General features: G+C 36.9%; 1 protein-coding gene across 1 annotated transcript in view; it reads left to right on the forward strand.

The window, feature by feature from the left end:
• Positions 1-27,413, forward strand: part of LOC120531637 (membrane-associated phosphatidylinositol transfer protein 3-like) — a 340,667-nt gene that overhangs the window by 242,563 nt on the left and 70,691 nt on the right. The window contains exons 8-10 of the mRNA XM_039757228.1: positions 6,124-6,314; positions 18,677-18,837; positions 22,582-22,752. Coding sequence (XP_039613162.1) covers positions 6,124-6,314; positions 18,677-18,837; positions 22,582-22,752 — 523 coding nt within the window. The remainder of the gene's footprint in view (positions 1-6,123; positions 6,315-18,676; positions 18,838-22,581; positions 22,753-27,413) is intronic.

Raw genomic sequence — 27,413 nt, forward strand, 5'->3', positions numbered from 1 at the left:
AGATAACCTTTCCCTGACCTAATGTTCTATTCTTTTCTTAGCAGGTATCCAAAAAAGCAATTTTAACAAAGAGCCATTCAATAAAACATTGCATACTTATTGTAACTTGTTTTGATATGACTTTAGTCATTTTTTACCAAAGGCAGTCAGGCCTGCAAGTCTTGTAATATATAGAAAAAAACATCTTTTTTCAGACACATGTATTTTATATTAAACAATGAATGAAGCACAGATTTAAAAATCATCTCAGAAGATTGCTCAACTAATCTGGAGTATTTAATGATCAAGTACCATCCATGTTATTGACCAAGTCAATACCAGCACTGTGCTAAACAAATTATACATAAATGTTACCCTAAATGTTTATATCCTGAGTGATAAATTATTGTTGCTGGAGTCTTCAATAAAGCATATAAAAGTAAAATACAGTGGAACTTCGGTTCACGACCATAATTCGTTCCAAAACTCTGGTTGTATACCGATTTGGTCGTGAACTGAAGCAATTTCCACCATAGGATTGTATGTAAATACAATTAATCCGTTCCAGACCGTACGAACTGTATGTAAATATATATTGTTTTAGGTTTTAAGCACAAATATAGTTAATTATACCATAGAATGCACAGCATAAACTAAATGTAAAAACATTGAATAACATTGAGAAAACCTTGAACAACAGAGAAAACTAACACTGCAATAGTTTGCGCTATAGTGCTAGGAACCACTCGCTAGAAACACTTTTTTTTTAAATGAGTTTTAAGCACAGGGAAAAAAATGAACTTTTGAAAAATCCATAATTTAATAAACCACCAAGAAAAGTAACATTGCCACAATCCACGCTATGAACCGATCACTGTAAACTGAACTGAAAACAAAAACAAGCCTTTTCTACATTATGCGTCCAGCCTTCCCTCTCTCGCTTGCTCGCTCTCTCTCTCTCTCTCTTTCATGTGTGCGTGTGTCTCTTTCGCGAGCCTGGAACGCCTGTGTGTGTGCCTCTGTCTCGTGGTCCTCTGTGTGTGTGTGTGTGTCTCTCTCATGTGCCTCTGTGTGTGTCCCTCGCACGTGTGCCTGTGTGTGTGTGTGTGTGTCGCGCTTTCTCTTTCTTGCTCGCTCGCTCACTGCACAGGAAATGCATAAGGAGAAACTGAACATGTACAAACCTAAAGGGAAACTGGCTTGTTCGTATACCGAATGTGTGATCGTGAACCGAGGCAAAAGTTTGGTGAACTTTATGGTCGTAAACCGAGTTGTATGTGTACCGAGACGTTCGTTCCACTGTATGCCTTGTAATAAGAATGATTCGGAGACATCATAAAGATTTGGGGCAGCCACCCATATAATTGAATCGGCTGCAAAGGTAGTTTTAAATAGCACGATGTGCTTAGTTCAGAGTCCAGAACAGAACTGCCTGTACTGAGGCAAGATGGCAGTTTTAACGGGCTGGAAGGGAAATGACGTCATCTATGCCGGAACTGGTAGTGGTTTCCTTGTGCCCGGAAGTGACGTTATCCTTGGGACCGGCAGCAGGCGGGATTTCCCAGAAAAGATCTGCAAGGGACTGAGAGAGATAGTCAGTACACTCTGCCACACCCTGGCCTGGCATAGAATTACTAGTGTTTAGGCCCTTCAGCTGATTCCCATGCGCACGTGTGTGACAGCCTCAAATATAATCAACACGTAACCTATCTCACTAGGAGAACTAGCACTGTGGATCATTGTTACATCCCAGTCTATGATGCTTACTGTCTCTAGCCCTACTAAACTTAAGTCAATCAATTCACCTACCAGTAATCCTATTGCCTGTTTACAAGCCGACACTGAAGTATGGCAAGTGGTACAATGCTAGATTAAAGAGGTAGAGGAACAAAGCAAGATCATTTGGATTATGAAAATTAGCAACTGCTTTCAGATTCCTCATCAGATCTGGATGACTATGGCACAGTAATTATTGGATTCTTAAAAAATGTTCTGACAACTTTGTGCCAGTAAAAACTGTCCACTCATCCAATAATAAAAAGCCATGGATCACCAGTTTCATCTCTAAACAACTGATGTTTTGCACTAATATATTTAATGTCTGTAGTATTGAATATAGATATGAGCTAAGGAAAACAGTTATTGCTGGCAGTAGTAAATACAGAGATACACTAGAAACTGAATACAGCAGCACATGTGATGTATATAGGATGTGATAGAGCATACACGTTCTTACGATTTATAAACTAAAGTCTTCATCAGTCAAATCCAAAGTTTCTAGTCTAAAAGAACATAGTACTTTCTACATTTGCTTTGATTGTGTCATTAAAGGTGATCCTACATGGGTTACTGCAGCACTGTGTGTATGTTTTTATTATAGTAACTCACTACTCAAAACGCAAAGTGCCAGGTCTCAAACCAGCAACCTTTTGGTTATAAGGCAGCGGTTCTTACCTCTGCACCATCCAAGAATACATATTGGCTTTCTGTTGATTGACATTTGAGCTTGGGTTTGTAACTCATTGACAACAATATGTAAATTGAATTATATTTTTTTTTACTTTAGTTAAATTCTTGAATAAAAGCACATGTGTTTATTTGATAATTGGACTAAAGTCTTCACACATTATACACTTCACATCATTATTAGTATAACATGGAAAAAGCTTCTTCTTTAGGTATGTGTTCAGCATTTCTTGCTTCACATTTCCTTTCATCTTGCACTTACCCAGATCTTTGTAGACATGGAACACGCATGAAAGGCATGTATTCCAAATAACAATATACAGTGGGATGCAAAAGTTTGGGCAACCTTGTTAATAGTCATCATTTTCCTGTATAAATCTTTGGTTGTTACGATAAAAAATGTCAGTTAAATATATCATATAGGAGACACACACAGTGATATTTGAGAAGTGAAATGAAGTTTATTGGATTTACAGAAAGTGTGCAATAATTGTTCAAACAAAATCAGGCAGGTGCATAGATGTGGGCATCGTTGTCATTTTATTGATTCCAAAACTTTTAGAACTAATTATTGGAACTCAAATTGGCTTGGTAAGCTCAGTGACCCCTGACCTACATACACAGGTGAATCCTATAATGAGAAAGAGTATTTAAGGGGGTCAATTGAAAGTTTCCCTCCTCCTTTAATTTTCTCTGAAGAGTAGCAACATGGGGGTCACAAAACAACTCTCAAATGACCTGAAGACAAAGATTGTTTACCATCATGGTTTAGGGGAAGGATACAGAAAGCTGTCCCAGAGATTTAAGCTGTCTGTTTCCACAGTTAGGAACATATTGAGGAAATGGAAGACCACAGGCTCAGTTCAAGTTAAGGCTCGAAGTGGCAGACCAAGAAAGATTTTGGATAGACAGAAGCGACGAATGGTGAGAACAGTCAGAGTCAACCCACAGACCAGCACCAAAGACTTACAACATCATCTTGCAGCAGATGGAGTCACTGTGCATCGTTCAACCATTTGGCGCACTTTACACAAGGAGATGCTGTATGCGAGAGTGATGCAGAGGAAGCCTTTTCTCCGCCCACAGCACAAACAGAGCCGCTTGAGGTATGCTCAAGCACATTTGGACAAGCCAGCTTCATTTTGGAATAAGGTGCTGTGGACTGATGAAACTAAAATTGAGTTATTTGGGCATAACAAGGGCGTTATGCATGGAGGAAAAAGAACACAGCATTCCAAGAAAAACACCTGCTACCTACAGTAAAATATGGTGGTGGTTCCATCATGCTGTGGGGCTGTGTGGCCAGTGCAGGGACTGGGAATCTTGTCAAAGTTGAGGGACGCATGGATTCCACTCAGTATCAGCAGATTCTGGAGACCAATGTCCAGGAATCAGTGACAAAGCTGAAGCTGCCGGGGCTGGATCTTTCAACAAAACAACGACCTGAAACACTGCTCAAAATCCACTAAGGCATTCATGCAGAGGAACAAGTACAATGTTCTAGAATGGCCATCTCAGTCCCCAGACCTGAATATAATTGAAAATCTGTGGTGTGAGTTAAAGAGAGCTGTCCATGCTCGGAAGCCATCAAACCTGAATGAACTAGAGATGTTTTATAGAGGAATGGTCCAAAATACCTTCAACCACAATCCAGACTCTCACTGGAACCTACAGGAAGCGTTTAGAGGCTGTAATTTCTGCAAAAGGCGGATCTACTAAATATTGATTTCATTTCTTTTTTGTGGTGCCCAAATTTATGCACCTGCCTGATTTTGTTTGAACAATTATTGCACACTTTCTGTAAATCCAATAAACTTCATTTCACTTCTCAAATATCACTGTGTGTGTCTCCTATATGATATATTTAACTGACATTTTTTATCGTAACAACCAACGATTTATACAGGAAAATGATGACTATTAACAAGGTTGCCCTAACTTTTGTATCCTACTGTACTGGATTATTTACCCTATGCAACTCCAGGCACCTCACATGCAGATAAGGAGCCTTGGCTTGAGTTGTGAGAACTTTTTGTCCGAGTTGATCCCCTTCAAGGTGGGGGTGGGATAGCAGGCTGCTCACTGCTTTGCTGATTGACACATTTATAAAACAAAACGTTGATGGGGAGGTGCAAAAGAATTTAAGGTGGCCCGGGATTATGAGTTTTTTCGTATGCTTCAAGGATTATAGAGTTAAGGATTGGAGCTCTGATGGAAATAACTTTAGGGCATCTCTCAGTTCCTGCTCCCAAGTCATCTTGGAACCAGTCATCCTGTCGACTATGCCACTGTGAAATAATACAAAGGACACCACAAAATGGTTTTGGTTAGCCACTCCGTATACTTGAAGATTAGGTCAAAAAAAAAACCAATAGTTTCTCTTTACAGAACTGAGTCCACAATTGAACTGTCTTGTAAGGGTTTTTGAGTCAGATAGAGAAGTGATGTTGTTGGGTCCAGAACCGGAAGTGGCCTCATCAGGGGCCCGGAACTGGAAGTGATGTCATCGGGCCCAGACGGAATTTCCTGTAGCTGGTCTGCAGAAGTAAAAGAGAAAGAGTCAGTGCACGCTGCCATCCCCTGCACCAGCACGGAATTACCCTCTTTCAAGCCCTTTAGCTACCTCTTATGTACACGTGTGTGACAATGTATATGTAAGATAGAGTGCAGACTGCCTTAGAATTGAACAGTGATTCACCTGTTGAAATTGAATCAACAATGCTGAGATTACAATATAAGTTTCCTAACTAAATTACATTCTTCCAGAAACATTAATTTTTTTCCTCTTGTAGCAAAACTTGAAATAATCAAGTCTGGTAAATAGATCATTAAACCACAGTACTATAAATAAGGGTGGCACAGTAACACAGTTGGTATCGCCTCTGCCTCTAAGCTTCATGGAAGCATCAGATTATCATAAGAGTGCTGATGTATATGTGAGTGTGCCTTTTTTATTGTACTGACATCCCATTTATGGTTGCTTCCTACCATGTGTTCAATACTGCAAGCATTATTTGTGGCTACCCAGAACATCTTTTTCAGAAAAGGATGAAAGGATGAATAAATGAATATGCTTAATTCACTGACAGACATGCAGTGTGGAAAAGGTATAAAGAAAATGAAGTGGAATGCTAGGTCTACCAGGACAAGAAATAACCATGATGGTTATTTTTTGCATTCCGTCTGTATATTTGCCATTTTAAGAAATACGTCTGTGTGTTATGATCTGTTATTGCATAACTGTTCAGTACTAGTGTGTTTTAGTGTAGGATTTAACACTGAAAGAGAAGGAATTTCATATTATAGTAAAACAGTAGAATCACGTCATGTTAAATTTAAACTGTTGTACACATTTAGCAAATTTATGGTGAGAATGTGTCTCGATTGGTGTCTAAGACAGGGATAGTTCTCATCTAGCACCTACTGCTTCTGACATATGAACTGGGTCCATTTGACTTCTGGAAAAATCCACATGAATTGTGAAATTTTGATGACCATTTCTGTAACAAGTATGTGATTACCTTATTTGTAAATATTAATTGACTAGCATTTAATGTGATGATTAGCAGTGTGAAATTGTATCTTATAGCATTTGGTATTGTGCTGGTCCAATTGATCTACTTGCTTCCTCAGGTCTGACTCTAATTTTAAGAAGTTTCCTTCTCCTGACCCTGGCAGGACAACCCAGGCTTTTCAGGAGATGCAAGTCCAAAACTGAGTTCCAGCAAACGACTCAGCAAGAGCAACATTGATATTTCAGGACTAACAGAAGAAGCCACTTCACCCAGACAGCCACTTGCAAGAAAACAAAGCGACTCTTCAACCTATGATTGTGACAACTTCACTCAACATCACACATTTCTCACAAGGTACGTTGCTGATTTGTAATTGTCACCTTTACTTTTCTTTCATGTTCAATACTGTGAACACTGTTGAAATGATCTCACTTGAAAGACTGCATGGTTCAGTTTAAAATTAGGCCACTGTCATGTCAGTTAATCAGCAAGCCATTTTTTTACTTCTACTGTACTACTACTACCTTTTTCAGTTACCTGAAGCAAAATAGCAAAGAACTTTTCTTTAAGTTCAAAACGTATTAACTGTATCTTTTAGCCATTAAATGCTGCAAGAAGCAAAGATTATTCAAGGTCAGTGTTAATAGTGAAGAGAATAAGGGTATTGATTGCTTAGAAAGAAAGTCAATGACATCTTGTGGAAAAAATAAATAAAAACAGCAGAGGTTGTTTATATGTAGAACTTTGCTAAATCAAAAATATTTGCTTAGCAAAGGTACATTGACTAAAATAGTTTATTGATTCGTTATTTAGGACAAGTCAGATATACAAATGATAGACAAATAAACAATGGTCCTTTATGTGAGATCAAGCTGATCATACAAATTTTAACACTTAATACTGGTTTGAACACAAAGAAAAACATCTGGTTCGTATGGTAAGCAGTTCTCTTCATTTATTGAGCCATATTATTTTGCTTGAGCCAGGCAAAATAGAAAATCAAAGAGTCAGGTGCAAGGAAGGAATCAATTCTGGACAGGGCACCAGGCTATTAAAAGACACACTCATCCAAAGCTGGGCAAAGTCACCAGACATGAGAGAAACCCAATGCACATATGAAGAAAATGTACAAACTCCAGACTTATTGTGACTGGGCAAGGATTTGAGCCAAGGTTCCTAGACACATGAGGTAGCAGTATTAATCACTATACCACCCAAGTTTGCTTTGTACTGACATTTACTCAGCAATAACACTGACATTTTCAGGATCTGTTAAGTTTAAAGTTAATGAACAAGATATTAGTTTATATAGTTTTTTTATTCTTCTAAAGGCCTTCAAGCATTAAGAATATGTGCTAGTACTCTGTAGAAGACTATGAAAAATAGAACTTCCTTGTTCCCATATAGACAGTGGTGGAGCTAGGCTTTTGAAGTGTGGCAAGCTCATTAGTGGGGCCCCACTCAAGCAGTATTCCATAAGTACCCCCCACCCCCACCCCACCACTCCCAGTATACAACAAATACAAATTCCAAGGATTTCACATATGTCTGGTAAAAGCTGTTATGACATTGGGTTGAGTGTCTGATTTTAGAACCAACACAAATCAGTACAGTTACTTTTTGAGTATTAAGCCAGAAAGCATTATCACTGCTATGTAAATTGTGATGGACCACTAATACTGACATGCACTTGCTGTATGTTCATCTCTGTCTCTTGATGGGAGTTTTCATCTTCATCTGCCACACAGTTTTGTTTTGTTTTTTCATTATTTGTGCAGTCGCTTTCTTCAGCAGATGATCTGTTTCTCTGTGCCTCATCACAACTGTTAAAATGCAATGAAAGGCCTAAAATGGTGAAAAGGCAAATTGCTGCTTACCTTTACACTATTTTAGGTATACACATACAACACAAACTCACCAAATGACCTAGCACAAACTTCTGTACAAAGGGAAAACGCAATGCATAATCTGTGAGACTTTGCAAACACCCCACTGGCTTGCACAGACCCAAAGTTTAAATCCAGGGACTATAGAACTGTGAGGCAGCAGCACTAAAGCACTGTGAAAGACTATTATAAAACAATATGGAATAAAACAGTTAAAGAACTAGGGCAATTCTGTATTGAAAATTATTCATGCACACCTCCATGTAAATCCACACTTTAAACCATAATGCAACCTATTAGGAACTTGAGGACAGGACATGGGGCTGGGACTGGCTGAGAAATGGAATCCCAAGTCATTCCACACGCTGCATTGAAGTACATCTTGTTAAAATTATCAACATTGGATACAGAAACAAAAAGAAAAAAGGGGTAAACCACTCCAAAAACTAAAGGCTTAATCTTAAAATAAATTGTCTCAGACAGTAGTGTTAAGTAAAAGTAGGCACTGTTTCAGGAAAAAAATTGGATGTTTTTAACAATCCTATGTGTTTACTGCCAGTGTAATATCAGCGTCTGCAAACCAATAAATATGTATTGATACAAAACCAACATATATGCACAGACAGACCAATAAGAGTTGTACTGTATGCTAGCATTTTAATATACATTGGTTGTACTAAAAAGCACATGATTTTTTTACCTAAATGGCACCTTATAATTAAGACAGTCCCTCAGCCTTCTCATCTAGGTGTCTTCAGGACATAGCTTTTCAAAGCTGAAACTGATTAAAAAAAGAAAAAAGTACCTCCTAAGTACAGTGACACTGGACACTCCTAGTGGGCTGGCTACAGTTTCCATAGGGCATGAACTGGAAGAGTGGAATTGAGAATACAGTTAAGATCTTTAAGACAGGTGTATTCTGTGTGCACACTTCTGAATGGAAAGCTTAATTAATGCAATAATTCTCATTAATAGAATAATGCCTTTTTAGTTAAGCACTGTCATTCTGGTATCTGCTACATTATTTTTCCCCATTGACTTCCAGTTTGCGTCTATTCACCTGCGTGAGAGATAGATGATACATTAGCAAGAGATTGGGATTGGTGAAGGATGTACGTATTGAACTGTCATTAAAGCCTCAGAAATCACGTAGGCTTATGTTGTGCTTCAAAATGCTAAATGAGTGTTTGAAGAGAATGTGCCATAACATTCTACTATTTACACTTGTGTTTTGTATGGAGAGCAGTGTCGAAAGGCACAGTCAGAAACATCCATACTCAGTCATATGGGTCCAGTTTAGAGTGATCAGTTATCGTAATATATACGTTTTTATAATGTCCGAGAAACCCAATGTACTCGGAGAAAAAACTGTGCTGACACAAGGAGAACAGGCAAAATGTACACAGTGTCCTGGACAGGGATAATTAGTGGTCTCCCAATCAAATATGTTTGGTATTCAAAGACTTCAATCATTGATATTACAAAAAATCTTTTTTTTTTTTAAATACTTTTCAATAAGGTTTATTTCTACCCTGTTTTTTCCTGATAAAGATTGCAAGAGAATGTAAGAATTATCCAAAAAAGGCACAGTAGATTATTGCAGAGCATACTCAAGTGCCTACTTGGCCAAATCAGACAGGCTTATGCTGTTTTTCTACTAGATCCAGGAATGAGGCCAAGCATGGTTTGTTTCATTTTGATTGTATTTTTTCCAACGTTTCTTGGAAATCTTTGCTTATCAAAGATTTGAGTGGAAGATACAATTATCTATGAACTTCACAAGACCTATTCCCATCTGGACAAAGCTGGCAGCACTGTGTGGATTACACTTTTTGATTTCCCTAGTGCCTTCAATATGATCCAGCAATCCCTGATAAGGAGTAATCTCAGGGATATGCAGGTGGATAAGTATATGGTGTCCTGAATAATGGACAATCTGTCCGGCATGTTGCAGTTTGTGAAGCTGAAGAACTGTGTCACTGATACAGATGTTAGTAACACTTGAGCACCAGAAGAAACAGTCCTGTTACCTTTTTTGTTTACCCTTTATACCTTGGACTACCAATATAGTGCCAGGTCATGTCATTTGCAGAAATTCTCAGATGATTATCCACTAATGAGGTGTATTGAGAAGGGGGACAATACAGAGTATAGGAGGCAGGTGGATGAATTTGTTTCTTGGTACAAAGAGAAATGTCTGCAACTCAACATCAGTAAAATCAAGGAAATGGTTATTGACTTTCACCTCACAAAAGAGCCTATGTCTGGTCACAATTCAGGGAGTAGATGTAGAGGTGGTGCATTGCTACAAGTATTTGGGGGTCCACATTGATGAAACAGAGGAACTATATAAAAAAAAGCAGTGCAGACACTTTTCTTTGGAGATTGCATTCCTTTAAAGTGGGTAGTGACATCTTTTACACGTTCTTTAACTCTGTGATAACCAATATGAATTTCTGCACTGTAGCATGCTGGCCTGATAATATTTCAAAAGTGGCCTACTGAATCAACAAGTTAATTAAAATACTCAGTTATGCATCACTCTCTCAACCCACTGGAAATAGGAGAGAATGAAATCAAAAATGAATGCCATTATGAATAATGCTGCATATACTCTCTTTGACACACTATCTTTCAGTACATATAGGTAGTGACAGAGTGGGTCAGCCCCATGCTGCCAGGTCTTTCCAGGGAGCCTCTTGAACCCACTACCATCTGTAACATAACTTGGATGAGCTATGCAGATGAGGACACACACACAGTAAGGGGTAGGTAAAATGATGCCAGTGCTTTTATTTAAAAAATCAAAGTGTCCAAAAACAGTGAAGTGTTCAAAAGTCCATAAATAATCCAATAAAAATTTTCAATAAATAGAAAATTCCTTAAAAATGAGGTTAAATACACAAGCAGTAAACTGTCTCATATAATTCTTAGCCCTGGTACCATCCTTTTATAACCGATGTCTCTCTGTCTCACCCTGATCAGGCCTCACAGCATGGAGAGGCTTCCATCCAACATGCGCAGACAGCCTTTTATCCCAGCCCGTGTCCTCGCAGCTAATCCCACGGAGTACTGCCAAGTCCTGCTCCACTCACACCGTTGCCGATACCTGGATTCTCCTGGCAACACACACCCTGAGCATAATGGCCACTCTTTCTACATGGTCACTCAACAGGAAACAGCCCTCAGCCCCCTCCTGAGCATCGTCCACACGCTCCTTCCTGCGGCTCATCTTCCTGTCCGCCTGCTTTCTCCCATCTTGCACTGGCTCTCGGTCACTCCTGCCTGTTTCGCTCAGCTCCTGTCTTATTTAACCTACCTAATCGAACACATGTGCAAGAAGCCGCTTTGCCTGTGGCACCAATGAGGAACATAACTGTTCTGCCTGCCTCTGCATATGTATGCAGCACGATCAGCCAGCACCTCAATTAACCAAAGGGCGAAATGCACTTGTGCACCCTATGCCTGATTGGAGCCTGCACCTCTTTGGGGTGCAATTATTTACTTATTTTTAAACTGGCCAAAACAGTTAATCTGTGCACCTACCATATCACATAGGTAGGTAACCAATTAATCAAGAGGGATGCATTAAGAAACAGCACTGGGAATCTTAATACCCATGACAATATGCCTTTATAATGCTTCACTGTGACTACCCTCCTATCAGTAATCAACTCAAAAGAGTTTTTTTTTTCTTCTTTTTTGTAATTTTTATATGTGTTTGAAGGTGGTTGCTAATGTTTGTTATAATATTCCTTGAATGTCTGTAAAAAGCTGTATTTTCTAAATCTATTCTAAATCTTTTTTAAAAGCTCTATCTATCTATCTATCTATCTATCTATCTATCTATCTATCTATCTATCTATCTATCTATCTATCTATCTATCTATCTATCTATCTATCTATCTATCTATCTATCTATCTATCTATCTACCTTTAAATTTTACACCATGGTAGGTTTTTACTCTGTATATGGTCTTTTACAAAACTGGAAATGTGTTGAATGAAAATAAATTGGCAAAGCACATTAACAGTATTTAAAAGCTTTGAAGCTTTGATCTGTAACAGAATTCCAAAATAGCATCCATATAAATGAGAGGAGCAGAAAGCAGAGGACACTACGTGAATGCCATATCAACTAGCAAGGTATTTAAAAAGATACAAGAGCTTTAAGGCAGGAATTTAACCCACAGCAGCCTTACGCATGTTACTCCAGAACAAATTACCACTGGTGAAGATTTTGGTTGTTAACATTAATTACACTGAGGAATGTTTGGAAGGGGAGACAGTAAAGTGGAAGCATACTGAGTCACTTGAGTTCATAGTCAAAATTGAGGAGGCATAATTTATAATTCCCTCTAAGAGACAGTGATGTCATTTAGTGCCTGCAGATACTCAATTCATTTACAGATTAACTATTGAACTTTAGAGAATTACTGAAGGAGCCAGTCATTCATTTACTATTAAATCAATAAAATTAAAATTTACTTCAGGAGTGTTTTTGAAAAATGTATTTCACATGTCATCCATTGTAATGAACTTAACCCTCAATGCCTTTTTACAGGTTGCAGATATCATACTTATCATCTTTGAGCATAGCTGCATTTTTTATTTTGTACAGTATTTCCTTCTAAAATTATGCTACAGTCTAGGTTTATGCCTCAGCTTTTCCTTTTTAATCGTTACAGACTGTCTAATTCATGCTGTCAATTTCCCCCCTTTTCCTTTAAATAAACCTCTTTGTCTGGCACTGTCTTGGAGCACCTCTGCAGTGATGTAATCTCAGTCTTGGATTGCTGCTATTTTTAGCTGCAGCATATTATTCAGCCTATTGTAGAGCCTGCTCTGCATTTTAATGCAGCATTGGTGTAAGTGCAGATTCTGTAAAGCGAGTTTCTGTAAAGAAAATATTGCCAATATTTGATAAAACAATGATGTTGCATTCATTTATATTTGGAAATGGGCCAAATATTGTGTATTTATTAGATCAAGGTATATAAAAGAGGAGTAATTAAAGGAAGAGCTGGAATTAACAAAGGAATAGCCAGAACATAAAATAAAGTCTAATTTCCCCATCATGTATTGTGCATGTGTTTCCATTCTTACTTTTTGTTTCTTCTCCCAGGCCACATCCTGACTCAGATCTTATTTTCTCCTCTGCACTGAATGTCATTTAAACTCCCAATACTATGGCTACTTTTGGCAGAAGCTCTGCAATAATTTTGTAATTTTGAGACCACCAGATCCGAGTACCTTCTTGCAATATGACATCCCTGGACCCTTGGTCTTTAATAGGAATAGTTTTTCAAAGGCATCTTTTGTGCTGCTATCTCTGTTATTTTAACACTGCAGTCAGACTAATACCACCTGCAAACCGTTTGCTGCAATCTTCTAACCTGGTGGGTTTTGTTAATCTCCTGCTCACCCCTTATTGCATTGCTCTCTCTGGTCAAGGGACAGGCATTCTTAGTATACGATGTGTTATCTAACTGTGGATGTCAAAAGTTGCTCATAGGGTAAATATGCTGTCTTGTAGTGTTCCAGTAGAATCCTTTTGTCCTTCTTTGGTGCCACGTTCTTTTATTCACACTGACAGGAAATAATCTAACTGGCAACCTCAAACTACCTATACTGGCATGCTCAGGAATTATTATTTTCTGTTTTGAGGAGATCCCTCTTGAGTCTCTCATCTATCCTGTGACATTCTTTTGACACCTTTACTCTTTGAAACCCTACTGCCAGTTACGGCAACAATTCACAAACCAATTGCAGTGAAGCCAAATATTCTGTCTCCCCTCTAATTTAAGATTTGTCTTTGTTCAAAATACTTGATACTGTATTGGGTAACTTAGTGAAGTTCAACTGTGCAGGCTAAGCTGTTGCTCACTAGCTTGTACATTTTGATAATATCTTGGAATGAATGGGACTTTAAAAGTGCAAATGTATTTTTTAGTCACTAAGGTCAGGTTGTTGCAGCTTGAGGGAAAAACAAAACATATTTTATTTAACTATATTCTTTGATAGGTATTATTTTCAAGTATGTGCACTTAATGCAGAGCTTTCACTGAATGCATGGTGCATTCTGTAATGTCTCCAATATTCACAAAAAAACATAAATCAGACATATTGAGGCACCTCTACAAGACTGAAAATAATTTCCATCCATATACATCAAAAGGAATACACAGCATTGATTTTTTAATCTCATTTCTGCACAAAACCTGCCTCAGTCCTGTCTGTAGTACCAAAATTATGTGATGCAATACAAACTATTAAGTCAAATGTATGTCCTTTAGTGTCAAGCAAATGATGCATACATTCAATAAAATTGTTGCTTTTGTCTTTCCTTTGTCTTCACCAATTAAAAATGAATGTTGTATGTCTGGTTTTCACTGTCTTATTTAAATGGGTTTAACAACACTATTTGCAAGAGGATTTTCATCTCCAGCAATTTAAAATTTAACTGCTTCTACCAAAAAGTAGGGAAAAATATTTTTTATTCCTTGACCACAGACTCTCTTCCATAACACTAAAATTACTGTCATTAACTACTAAGGCATGTTCCACTGGAATTTACGCCTTTACTCCCATCATCAAACCCAGTAAATCCCATTCAGGGTTACAGGTGCCACAGGCCCAACCCTGGATGTCTTCCTAGTCTGTTGCAGGGTATGCCTTTAGTTCCTCAGTCCGGGACAATCTAGAGATGCTAGTTAACCTAATGTGTATTTCTGGGATTTGTACAGAAAACTGTGTATCTGAAGAAAATATTCCACACAAATACAGTAAGACCATGCAAACTCTCTACAGACAGTGAGGGTGCTGGGATTCAAAACCATTGTTGCCGAGCTGTAAGTAAAAGTTGCTAATGCTTGCATGACTGTGCTGGCCTGAAAGTATAATTTTTTATAACTTTCTGTTGTTCATTTTATATCCTTGTGAGCAGTACAGTAATGATAATGAATTTGTTTTGTCAATCTCAAAGTCACAAATTGTTTCTCCTTTTTATAAAATGAGGGCCACATACACTTAGATATGTGAATCTTCTTGAGATAACAAGATAGTACTTGAAAGCAGCACATGAACCTCTTCTAAAACTCAATAAATCTTTTTTCACCCCTTTACTAGTGTAGGTTAGTACAATAAATTTTTCACTTAAAATTATTTAATAAATGCAAACTTATTATTTATGTTTATCTTTATACGTTGGTTTTGTCATTTGGTGTGGACAGCAAAGAAAGAACTTCATTGTACAGGGAAACGTGTTTCCTTACTGTGCATATGACAATAAACTTTGAACTTGAACAAACTAATAATTGAGAGGGAATTGTAAAAATATATTCAAAATACAACTGTAAACAGCTATTCAGAATAGAATTCAGCAAACACAATGAAAAATGTGTATTTTTAAGGATTAATGTGTTTGATCAAGTTTCATAGCTCCTTCTGGTCATTGTAATGGTACACTCTGGGAAAGGCTCTATATTAAGATTTCTTGATCTTAAAAAGTTTGGCATTTGCCATGTTTTATGTTAAACAGAAAAACAATAAACCTTTGGGAAGTGCTTTATAACATTGATATGTAAATCTGGTTAATACTTCTGTGAGTGATTATGTTCAGAGATGAAGAAGTATTCAGTTTAGCATGCCTGGCACTTGTTCCAATTGGCAGGAGTAAAATTGTTGAGTGAGAGCGTGTCCTTTTTCCCAAGCAGCAATTGGTAAATTGCATATCACAATGACATAATCTGTAATATTAAAATTAATGGGGTTGTTTTGCCTTACTTGAGGCACATATTATTTGACATCAGAACCCTTGGCTACAGCTCAGTTTCTTTGACATGATTACTGTTAAGCCAGTGCTCCACAATACAAAAAAAAAAACAAACGTGAACTGTGGTGACTTTTTCTTTTTGTAATTAAAAAATATTGCATCCATTCATGTATTAAACGTATATATCAATAGTATAACATAAAATAATCATGTCAAATAAAAAAGAGAAAGTGATTTGGCCGCCTCACCAAAAAGGATTGGGCATTATCTTAACCTCTAGGCTACTGATAATTTGATGAAGCAATTTGATTTAGATTAGCTGTATTTTTTAAGATGAATGTATAAACATTTAATTCAGAGTTTAAAATATTTTCAGCTAGAGGTGTTATTGACACAGCAATAGACTTTGACACATCAAAGATAGTTTACTGGTAATAATTTATTGGAATGTAAATTGGTAATAATTTATTGGAATGTAAATAATAAAGTATACCAAATACCAAAATACCAAATAAATCAGTTGAGGTCTTTGCATGTGCTATGCTTAACTTTAATGTTCCAGAGTACATGAACAGTGTTCATAAGTGTAAGGACAATTACAGTATTTAAAATATTACTAAAATTAAATCTCCTTCCAAACTAATTACATTTTGATCATATTCTGAAGCTACGTTGCTGACATTTCTTTACTTCACAAATGTACTGTATGTGATGTAGTAGCTGAAAGTAGCTCTCTGGCACCATCTAGCATTAATGAGCTTCTAGAAATACCCGTCCTGTTGTGTTTCCTATTGTATTTTCTGTAGTATGAAACAGATGGGTTTATAGTAATCAGAAGTGTTATGTTCCAAATTGTAATTAGGGGCTATGCGTAAAGCAAAAGCAATGGTTTCTATTGGTTTTGTAGAGTTTTGTGAAAGTTAAATCATTGTCTTCCAATATAGAATGATATAATCTGAAAATTTGCAAAATAATAAAATAAAAGAAAGAAAGAACTTTGTCCCATGGGGAAATGTGGCTTTCTACAGAATCTCTTTAAATAAATAAATACATAAATAGAGAGAAAAATAAATAAATACAGGGTGTCCATAAAGTCCATGTGCAATTTAAAATAATTTTGTAAGTATATGTGATACAAAGAATCTGTAAAAAGGATTAGAAAGAAGAAACACTTATATTTGTTATTGTTCTTGTTAATTTTCAACATGTCCACCATCATTACTAATACAAAGGGTAATATGATTCAGTAGTTCTTGGAAAACTTTTTCAAGTTGCTTTTCAGTAATACCAGCAATCACATCAGTTATCCTAGGTGGCAGGTCTTCTAAAGATCGAGATTTGCAGTGAATATACTGTGTTTATCAATGATGTAATTCAATGAATACCTTCCTAGACATTTGCCTGTGGCAAGAGGGGTCTAGCTGCAGACACTGTAAGTTGTAGGACTCCACACTACACAGGAAACACCTAACCTCCCTGTGAACTCATTTTTGTCACTTTGAGACACATAAGCCTCCTTAAATCCTAGTCTCATCCATAATGTAACCATAATGAATCAGCTAAAACCCTGATCTTAGCCATAGTCTAAGCAGGCGCATCGTGGAACATCATGATTTTGAGCATGGAGGTCAAGTTTCCTGCCTAATGTGGAACTCCAGACCTTCCAGTAGACAGTGGAAGTCACGTGTTCCCTGTGTAATGTGGAACTCCACACCTTACAGTAGCTGTAGCAAGATATTCAGGCTTGTGGCCGGCTTAAATGAACATTTTTCCCAGTGCCCCATGAGCCTTTGTGAGGCCAGCATAACATCACAGAAGTGTAGCAACCTTGTACAGAATTTTTACGCATGATAATGTTAGATCATTGGTGATTTGCTGATTTATGTATATATACTTCATATATTTTTTACTTTTGTGACCATTTGTTGTGTTTTCTTGTGGCTATTGTTCCATCTGCGTCTTTTTTGTTTGAGACACAGTGGCCCAATGGTCAGTACAACTACTTTACAGCTCAGATTACATTTTTCCCCACAATAATTAGTTCAGCACAGTTGCTAGACTTCAGTAAAATTAAAACACCCTTGCACCATTTTAATCCACTCAGAATTAATTCAGTTGCTCCCTCCCCAGAGTTTGGCCAGGTTCCCTAACATTTCTGTGATTTCGCCAAAATAATGGCAAAATGAATTCAGTGGGGTTTGTGCATCACTAGTAGAGAATATGATAATCTTGCTTATCTCTAGCTGTTCCATATTAATTAGGCTGTGTTTTGGGTATTTTTTTTACTTTTTCTTAATTTGTGAAACCTACTTGTTACTCATTTTACTACATTGTGATGACATCCAATGTTTGTTTTATACTTATTGCCATTTTCCCCATCTCTTCCATTGTGGGGCCAAATGAAGTGCATGTGTCAGTTTGCACTACAGTGGGCACCATGTCTGCAGGTTGAAGATAATTTCTGTATGAAAATTATGAACTTTACAGGTTCATTTTAGGCTTCAGTTATTGATTAATATATTCATCGTTTGCCCCTCGGAAAATAAATGATAAGCTAACCATTTTTTTTCTGTTTGGAGAAATGTTCTTGTTGTTTTATAATGATGATTTGGCACATCCACATGATTTGCACTACAGTTTATAGTTAATATAAGGGAACTACCTAAAGTCTGTATAGCTAATGAATTTCCACCTATTACATATATTTTTCTTTACTTTAAGTTTAACCTTGCTAGGGAAATTAAAATATGTAATACTTCTTGTTTTTTTTATTATTTTTGTCTTAATAGATGTTATGGCACCATCCAGACGTATAGGATAAAATCAGTTCTTTCTTCACTTCCTTAATTGTTCAGTGTCTACTGACTATTATTAATCTATATACTGAATTTGCAAAGCCTAAATAGTAAAACAGTTCTATTAAGCTTTCTTTCATTAAAGGAAATGTCTAACATTAAATAGATAATATAAGTGTTGTTTATAGCATTCTACCACTTTCTCTTCCTCACAAAGTTCCTACCTCGTCATTTCTGTCTCTGTTACTTTGTGCACTCTAGTCTGCTCCAGGAAGATTCAGATCTTCGACAGGGAAGCAGCTCTAGCCTTCTTATTTCAAGCCCCGGAAAATTTGATTTTGAAATATCAGACTTCTTCATTTTTGGATCTCCTCTGGGACTTGTGCTGGCAATGAGAAAGACTGTACTGCCAGGAGTCCAAGGTATGGATCTTAAGTTAACTCATAACTGAAATAAATGCACAAAAAAATGAATGGTTTGTTGGTGTTTTAATTTGCTGATTTTGATTAAATACTGTATTTAATGGTACATTTTTCTTTGTAACACTTCAAAACAAAAATCATCATTATTTATACACATTCAATGACTTCTCCTTTGTGTGGTTTTAATTTTTTAAACCCTGTTTTTATGGCAGTCACATGTGTGTTTATATGTAATACTGGCACTCAAAACTCTTGAAGCAGGTTTTGAAACTTGCACACCCAAATAGAAGTTAGATCTTTTAAATATCATGAGCAGGAGTCAGAATCATAATGAATAGGGGTTGAGGCCTCCAAAACATGAAACAAAAGCAGGCCAGGATCACCATTAGTCTTTGTGAGGAAACGTTACTCAATGTAGCAGTTTAAAAGTACTTTGATCAGTTTTTGTTTATTTGGATGCACCGTCCTTATAATAAAAGAAAAAAAACAAACTTTTGTTAATTACCGGTTTGTTCCTCGGATGCACAAGTGGAGCTGCCGTGGATTGTTGGGCTTGGAGAGGACCAGGTGGCACACATTTCCATGAGAAGGGCCCTCAGGGGGTGGTGCATGCCTACTGCCCGTCGTGCTTTGTCTTGGTGTTCTAGAGTGGCTGTGGTGCTGCGAAGTAACAGACAGGCATATAGCGAATGCTGGTCAGAGACATAAGAGAAGGATGTGGTGCGGAGTGTTGACAACATAGGCACGTGCGTCGCTGTCGGCATATATGACGTTTAGGCTAGGTGCTTCACTAGGGAGTGCGAGCAATGTTAGACCCGAGTCAGGTGATGATTGACCAGCCAATCTTTACATCAGAAACAGGAGAGTTCAGTTCAGACCAGGAGAAAATCAGTACGTGAGCTGCAAGGTATCAGGAGGGAATATACAGGTATTGTGATTTGCCAGGGCAAGTCAGCTGGCTAAGAATCTTTGTTTTTATTGAAGAGCATAATAAAAAAGGGGATGACCTTTTCGGTTTTTTTGGGGTTTTTTTGGAACATTATTTCTGGTGTCTGCCATGTGTTAAATGCAGTTTTTGGAACTTTTCATCTTTATTCATCATTGCAGTGTTTGTGTGCCTTTTTTAATAATTTCTTTATTACCTTTTTTCCCTTAATAAATGTCAAAAATGACTTATTTGGCCATCAAAACTTCAGTTTATACATATGGAAACACCCAGGAGGAATCAGAAAAGATTAAATAAACCATCAAATTATGATGTTGTTCCCCACCTAAGGCTCCCACCTTGCCTTTTAAGATACTTGGAAATACTAACAACTGACGAGGAAACAGTAGGAAACTCATATAAAGAAGTTTAATACCCATAAAATACTGTAGAAATCTTAAAATGTTTTGTCTCTATTAAGATTAATATAGCTCACTGGTGTAAAATCATATTATCCGTTCTCATAAATCTTCAAATAGAGTAAGAGTTGGGAACTTCGCTGGAACTTGTTCCCTGCATTTTAAGTACAACACAAGTACCTGGGCCTTAAATAAAACAAGCATAAAACAAGCATTTTAAATCTGCTTACAAACTCATCCAGAGGAAGTTTTGTTCCATAAAATGTCCCTGGCATGTAAACCAGCACACCCATGCCCTCTTTTAAATACGTTGTTGTATTCATAAACAAATACATATGACGCCCAGCCGACACAGAATAAATAAAGAATTGTTTTACGACACATTAAACATCCAGTCACCAAGGATTTTCACAGTGACAGAGAAGTACTAATTAGTATGCAGTTGTAATTATACTAGAGTGGCCACAACAGAAAAAAAGTGTTAAACTGGAAGGACTTAACAAGGAAATCAGTAAGGACTTTCTTCACTTATCTTGTCCATATGGGTAAATGTGGCTTCTAATGACTAAGTACCGTACCACTGACCTGAAGAAATGAAAGTTCAATGAGAGGAAAACCAAGAAACAGAAAACATACTCCAAGACTGAAAAAAGTTGTTTGGCAAAATTCACCGATAAGGCAAAAGTGCAAAAGTATTTTAAATGTTTAAAAGGCAATAGCCTGAAGCTTCACAGATCAGAAAAGTTGACCATTGGCATGTGTTTGCAGGCCCTTATTATAAGGAAAAGGTTCCTGTCATCCAATGTCTGCTTACACTTGTGAGAATATCAAATATCTCAACAACACAAGCAATCAACGTAATAGCAGCGATCGGCTGTCCAGTGAGATAACTTTGATAAAGCCATATCTAAAACAAGAGATGACCATAAATAAAACAACAAGTAAGGAAAAATCAAAAATACATTATGAAACTTATACAAAGCTACAATTAAATGCATTCAGCTGGCTTTCATTTAAACTTAGAAATCCTTATTCAATATTTAAAGCACATGCTATAAAGCAGGGTCCAGTAGCAATGGAATCCCAAATTGCAAAACACACATTTATTTATCCTACTTTAAAAATGTACATTCTTTGGAGCTTATATGGTAGGAGGAGAAGGAAGTTGGGAGGTTGCACTGATACATGGTAGGAAATCTTTAATGAATAATTGTAATCTGAAAGTAAAATGGTGGGCAAATACCATTATGAATATGAAGTAACATAATAATATGTAATGAAAAGAGTTCTGTCTATATCTGCATTTTGCATTTCATAATATGTTCAGTCTCAGCAGTTTGTAAAGTATGTTATGCTGCTCAGTAATTGGCAGCTGGAAATCTCAACATAAACTGTAAAATTTTTATTAGCACTACAAACTAGTCAAATGTTTGTATCGGTGTCTACCTAGTATATGCATTCTAATGAAAAAGGTTCTTGCTATCTTGCCAAAAGGTACAGTAAACTGGTTAATATTGCTATATGAAATAATTTTGTTGTACTTTGTTCTTTCTCTTCCTTATTCACATATCAGATGGAAAACAAATCACTATGAGTGTCATTCACTGCTTTTTTGAAATACTAACTATAAAATCTTTGTTTTTCTTTTGGCACCTAAATGACAAGTACATTTCCCTGCTATGAATTTTGCACAGTTGAGCTGTTCTTTGTGTCCATGTGATTTATGTTATAATATAAAAAATATTTATATATATATATATATATATATATATATATATATATATATATATATATATATATATTTTAGTGTCCTTTGCTGTTTTAAGCTCAAGAATGTAATAATGCACTTTATTGGACTGAAAAACTTATTTTCAGAGATTTCACAAATTTTACTTTCAACTTTTAATTTTATTACAATATGTAGTAATAATAATAGACAACATGTCAGTGAAATCACCTACATTAATTTTTTTGCCAATAATAACACCACATAGTCATCTAAAATGTGATTTATTTCAATGAAGGGTAATAAAAAAAGGCATGCTTATTTAAATTATAGCATTTACAATGGATTTTTTGTAGTAAACTACAGAATTAAAATGGCTTGCAGTGGTAACTAGTATTATGTTAGATCTATATGAATAACCTGATACTAAACATAGTCCATCTTGCAGAAAAAAAAAAACAGTTACCTACCTCATACTAAATGCAGCAAAGTACATGTTAGTTATATGTGTGGAGTAGTTTGCCCTCCACCTTTGTTTTCCATGTGTTTTTTTTTTTTTTTGCCTAATAAGAAATGCATTAATGTGGTGACCCTCTTGAGTTTATTCCATGGCACATGCGTAATACTGAACCTCAGCAACTGGGTACAGCTTCATGTGTTTGTTTTCTTTTCAGTGACTCAAGTTCGACCAGCTTGCAATCAGTTGTACAGCCTGTTTCACCCAGCTGATCCATCAGCCTCACGCCTAGAACCTCTTCTTGACTCTCGCTTCCATGAGCTAGCCCCATTTGCTGTACCACGGTATCAGCGTTATCCCCTCGGTGATGGAAGGTCTCATCTTCTTGGTAAGATATTTATGAATAAAGAATATAACTTGCGGCACTCACCTTGGAAGCCGTACATGATTCATATGTTTTGACCTTTTTATATTTAAACAAATGGCAGTGCTTTTCTCACATTTTGTATTAAAATTGCTGGATTGAGTCTAACATTTTTAATTTTACTATACTTTTATTTGCATAATTCATGCTGATATTTCCATTATGTTGATGACATCAAATAGAAACTAAATAAAAGATGCTTTCAAAGCGTTTTCAGGAAAATGTCATATAAATACTGTTTGTCATCATAAATAGAGGTTTTATAATTTATAACTTAAATAAGAAGTTTTATAATTATAACTTAAATAATTATATTACTGCAATGTTCTTTTTTTTATACTTACATGCTGAATGGTGAAAAAATACAGTCACCTGGGGCCTCATGTATAACGCCGTGCGTAGAACTCGCACTATAACATGGCATAAGCACAAAAGTGGGAATGTGTGTATACACAGAAAAATCCAGATGCAGGAATCTGTGCATATGCAAACTTCCACGTTCTTCGGCTACATAAATCCAGATCAGCGTGAAAAGTAACACACGCGCCTGCTGTCCCGCCCCAACTCCTCCCAGAATTACATCTCTTTGAATATGTAAAACAATATAAATAGCCCTTAAGCTCAGCGTTCTGTGAAAAGACAATGGCAAAACCATGAGGAAAAATAGATAACAATTTCAGCGAATACCAAGTGGAGGCAAGGAAAAATTTACTATTTGTTGGTTTTAAACAGTGGTAAAAACAAGAAAAGGAAGCCGATCAAGTGACATAGTGTGTCAGAGAAACTTGAAAGCTCAAGTTCACAAACTCGCACAGTGCCTGAAATAAAAAAGAAATTGCATATCAAAGTCGCCGTGAAAAGGCAAGTCGTTGCCCACTGTCTGAGTGTCATATGAAAGCTTATTAGGGTACAGAGATAAAAAAAGGCACACAGTGGGGAAAAAGCACAAAATGTCAACTTTAATCTCAAAACTTCCACTTTAATCACATAGTTTATTTTGTCATTAAAGTAGAACATCATAAACTTAATCTTAAAATCATTTAATTTACTAGTTTCTTAAATCCCATCATAAATAAAGTAGTACGTTAAATGCTTTGTTTTGTATTGGATCTTCTATGTGCTCTATGTGTGTGAATCACTATGTGCTACTTAAACCGGCTTTCTCTACCTCCGACAGGACACAGAATCCATTAAATTTGTGATATTACAGCTCTCTGAATAATTAAAATACTGAGATGTATACGTGATATTTTCATGATGATAGGAATTAAAGGATGTTATTAAACATGGGAACACGGTGGCGCAGTGATTGTGTGCTACCTTTGATAAAATAATTTATTGCAGACGTACTGTCTCTTTCAAACGTACTAACCCTCAATTCCTGTCCTTCCTTTTCTTTCTCCAAATACCCAATCGCCACACAATCAGCTCTGTAATAGACGTTAAACCATCTGTAAGCTTATAACGCCGATTCTTCAAAACTTTTAAGGAACATTGAAATATCTTCGTAGTACATGTTTAATTATTCTATCCTTCACACCAGTTCTAGTGAAGCATACAGTGTGAGGCAGGAACAATCCGTTAACGAAGCGGCAGATCCTTGCTAGCGTAGCGACACTGTGTCCTTTAATTATTAACAATATAGATTATTTAAATAAAGTTAAAGTTTTATCTGTATAACATAATACACATATTTTGCTGCATTTCATCTTAAAAATGATATTGTCATCATATGTAAATACACGCTTTGTAAAGTGGCTCAGGTTTTGTGATATTATAACTGTATCGCAACTTTACAGTGAGGTAATTGTACTTATAAGTACAAACAGTTCTACAAGGAGCAGTTGATGGACTGATTGATTGCGTTTAGAGCTCTTGGGATGAAACTGTTTCTGAACCGCGAGGTCTGTACAGTAAAGGTTTTGAAGCGTTTGCCGTGTAAGAAGCAGTTCAAATAGAAATCATGGCTGAGGCAGTGTGTGCTTGATGCTGTATACCGATAATTCTCTTTCTGATCAGCTGCTCCGAGTGAGAGTAACAGGAGCAGCTGAAAGAAGAAGAAGAAGGTGCAGTGAGAGTAACAACGCTAACAATGCTAAAGCAGCTATGGTATTTGGAATAGTTTGACCATTCTGTGGACTATTATATTGTTACAGGTTAATTACAATCAGATGCATTAAACTAATAAATAATATGTAGTTAATTTCAGTGTATTTATAAAGCTGCATTAGGGATGAGGATCTGAAAAAGAAAGATAAACCACACAGGAAGAGTAGCATTGCTTTGACGCTGGGGGCCGCCAGTCTGTAAAACCAAGCAGAGAACTTGCATACGACAGGGTATGAGGTTCCGTGGTAATGTGCGTGGCTTTACACCAAGTTTAGGTTTTATACATCGCAGTTTGAACGTGGAAACGTTCTTACGCAACATTTGTATGCGTACGCACACTGTTTTTACATGAGGCCCCTGATCTTTTTCTTTTTTTTATTTTAATTAGAAAAATGTGATGCTACCTAATAATTAAAAAATTAGTAATGACTTTCAGATTTTTCCTTATTGAACAGCTTCAAAGAGAGGCTACATAAAATAATATGGTGATGAGTAGGACTTTTGGGACCTTCAAATCTTGATTTCCAGAATCAGGCTGAATGGGATGGACAAGTTTGTTGATGTGTATGGCCTTTTTCCGTCAAAACTGTTCTAATATGTTCTAATATGTTTTAATTAGTATGCTTCTTAACAATGAAATATCACTAGAAAAAGTATTGAAAACACTTGAGCTTGAAATGTTGATTTTGGTATTTTTATCTTCATTTATATCATTAAATCCTGTTGTGTTAATTATTTTGTGTTAAATACTCATCAATTTTTGGTTTTGGTGCCTGTCCAAACACTGGTGAAAATTGCAAATCTATATATATAATTCACTAAGGGCACGCAAGACAGTGAGCGCAAGCAAGACAGAGAACGCACGCAAGATACGCAAGACAGAGAGCCCCGCCCGCCAACTCTAAGACCATGAGATACGCTCGACAGAGCCCTGCCCGCCAACTCTAACTAAGGGCAAGCAAGACAGAGAGCGCACGCAAGACAGAGAGCCACGCCCGCCAAAGCCCGCCCGCCAAATCTAACTAAGGGCAAGCAAGACAGAGAGCCATGCCCACCAACTCTAACCCTCCTCCCGCATCATGGGGTATGCACGACAGAGCCCGCCGCCATCTCTAATCCTACTTCTGCATCCACCGTTGCTCATGATCAGACAGCAATAATTAGCAAACAAACAAATTGGTATGCCAGTTTGAAAAGATACATTTTGAGGGTAGTTTTAAAATGTGTTATTGAATCGAGCTGATGTATATGAGAGAGAAGAGAATTCCCGAGTTGAAAAGCACTATGAAAGATGCTCGAGCTCCCATTGCACAGAGTTTGATGTGTGGTACAGAAAGTAGAGCTGCAGATGAGAATCAGAGTGAGTGAGACGAGTGTCAGTCTGTAGGAGATCAGTGAGGTTGTGGAGAGCTTTAAATGTTAAGAGCGGTATTTAGTATTGTATTCTATAGTTAACAGGGAGCCAGTGAAGTTAAGAGAGAATAGGTGTAGTATGTTCAGTGGATTTAGAACAGCAGGTTATTATCTTGGCAGCAGAATTTTAAATAAATTGTAAGCGATGGATACGTTTTTGTGGGATGACAGATAGAATACCATTACAGTGATCTATACGTGAGGTGACTCGGGCATTAACCAATACTTTAGTACTGTGTTGCGTAAGAACAGGACGAAGTCTAGAAATGTTTCGGAGATGGAAGAAAGCAGTCCGAGAACTGTTACTTATACGGGAGGAATTATTTAATAATAATAATAATAATTATTATTATTATTATTTAATAATTGCCATTATTAGTGTATAAATGGATATAAATAATTGCATGTAAACAATTCGCCAAAATCTGTTGTATGTAAACGATACTGTTTAAAACATTATTGTTTTTTCATCAGAAAACCCGGTTTCCACGTCTACCTGTATTAGTTTATATGGCACTTTTGCCACTCAAAATAAGGCAGACGCGCTGACTTATCGTGTCGACTGGGCAACACAGTGAATGCGGCGTCTATCTATATATGTCTATGTTTTCCATAGCCTGCTACAGGAAGGTACTCTCTCGACCATTGGCATTGGTTGCGCTCCATGCTATTTTCGTTATACTGTGACGGTGGTTTCCTAAGCCTTTGTTATACTGAATTCCTTTCTCACCGTTTTCCATTCCTATTCTTACACCACCGTATGCTACAGCGGGCTTCGGCTAGTATGATTTGTTTTCACTATTGTAATTTTAGTTATGACTATATTGCCATGATCCATCCATCCATCCACTATCCAACCCATTATATCCTAATTACAGGGTGACGGGGGTCTGCTGGAGCCAATCCCAGCCAACATGGGATGCAAGGCAGGAAACAAATCCTGGGCAGGGTGCCAGCCCACCACAAAGCAATTACCATGATCCAGCTGAATTAAAATAACTTAGACAATGTATGCATAACATAATATTCAGGTGCGTCCAGTAACTAAGTTAACTGATATGAAATTTGGAGCATTTCACATTTTTATTCACTTCATCCAAGAG

This window comes from Polypterus senegalus, chromosome 6 (assembly GCF_016835505.1).
Source record: "Polypterus senegalus isolate Bchr_013 chromosome 6, ASM1683550v1, whole genome shotgun sequence".
NCBI lineage: Eukaryota > Metazoa > Chordata > Cladistia > Polypteriformes > Polypteridae > Polypterus > Polypterus senegalus.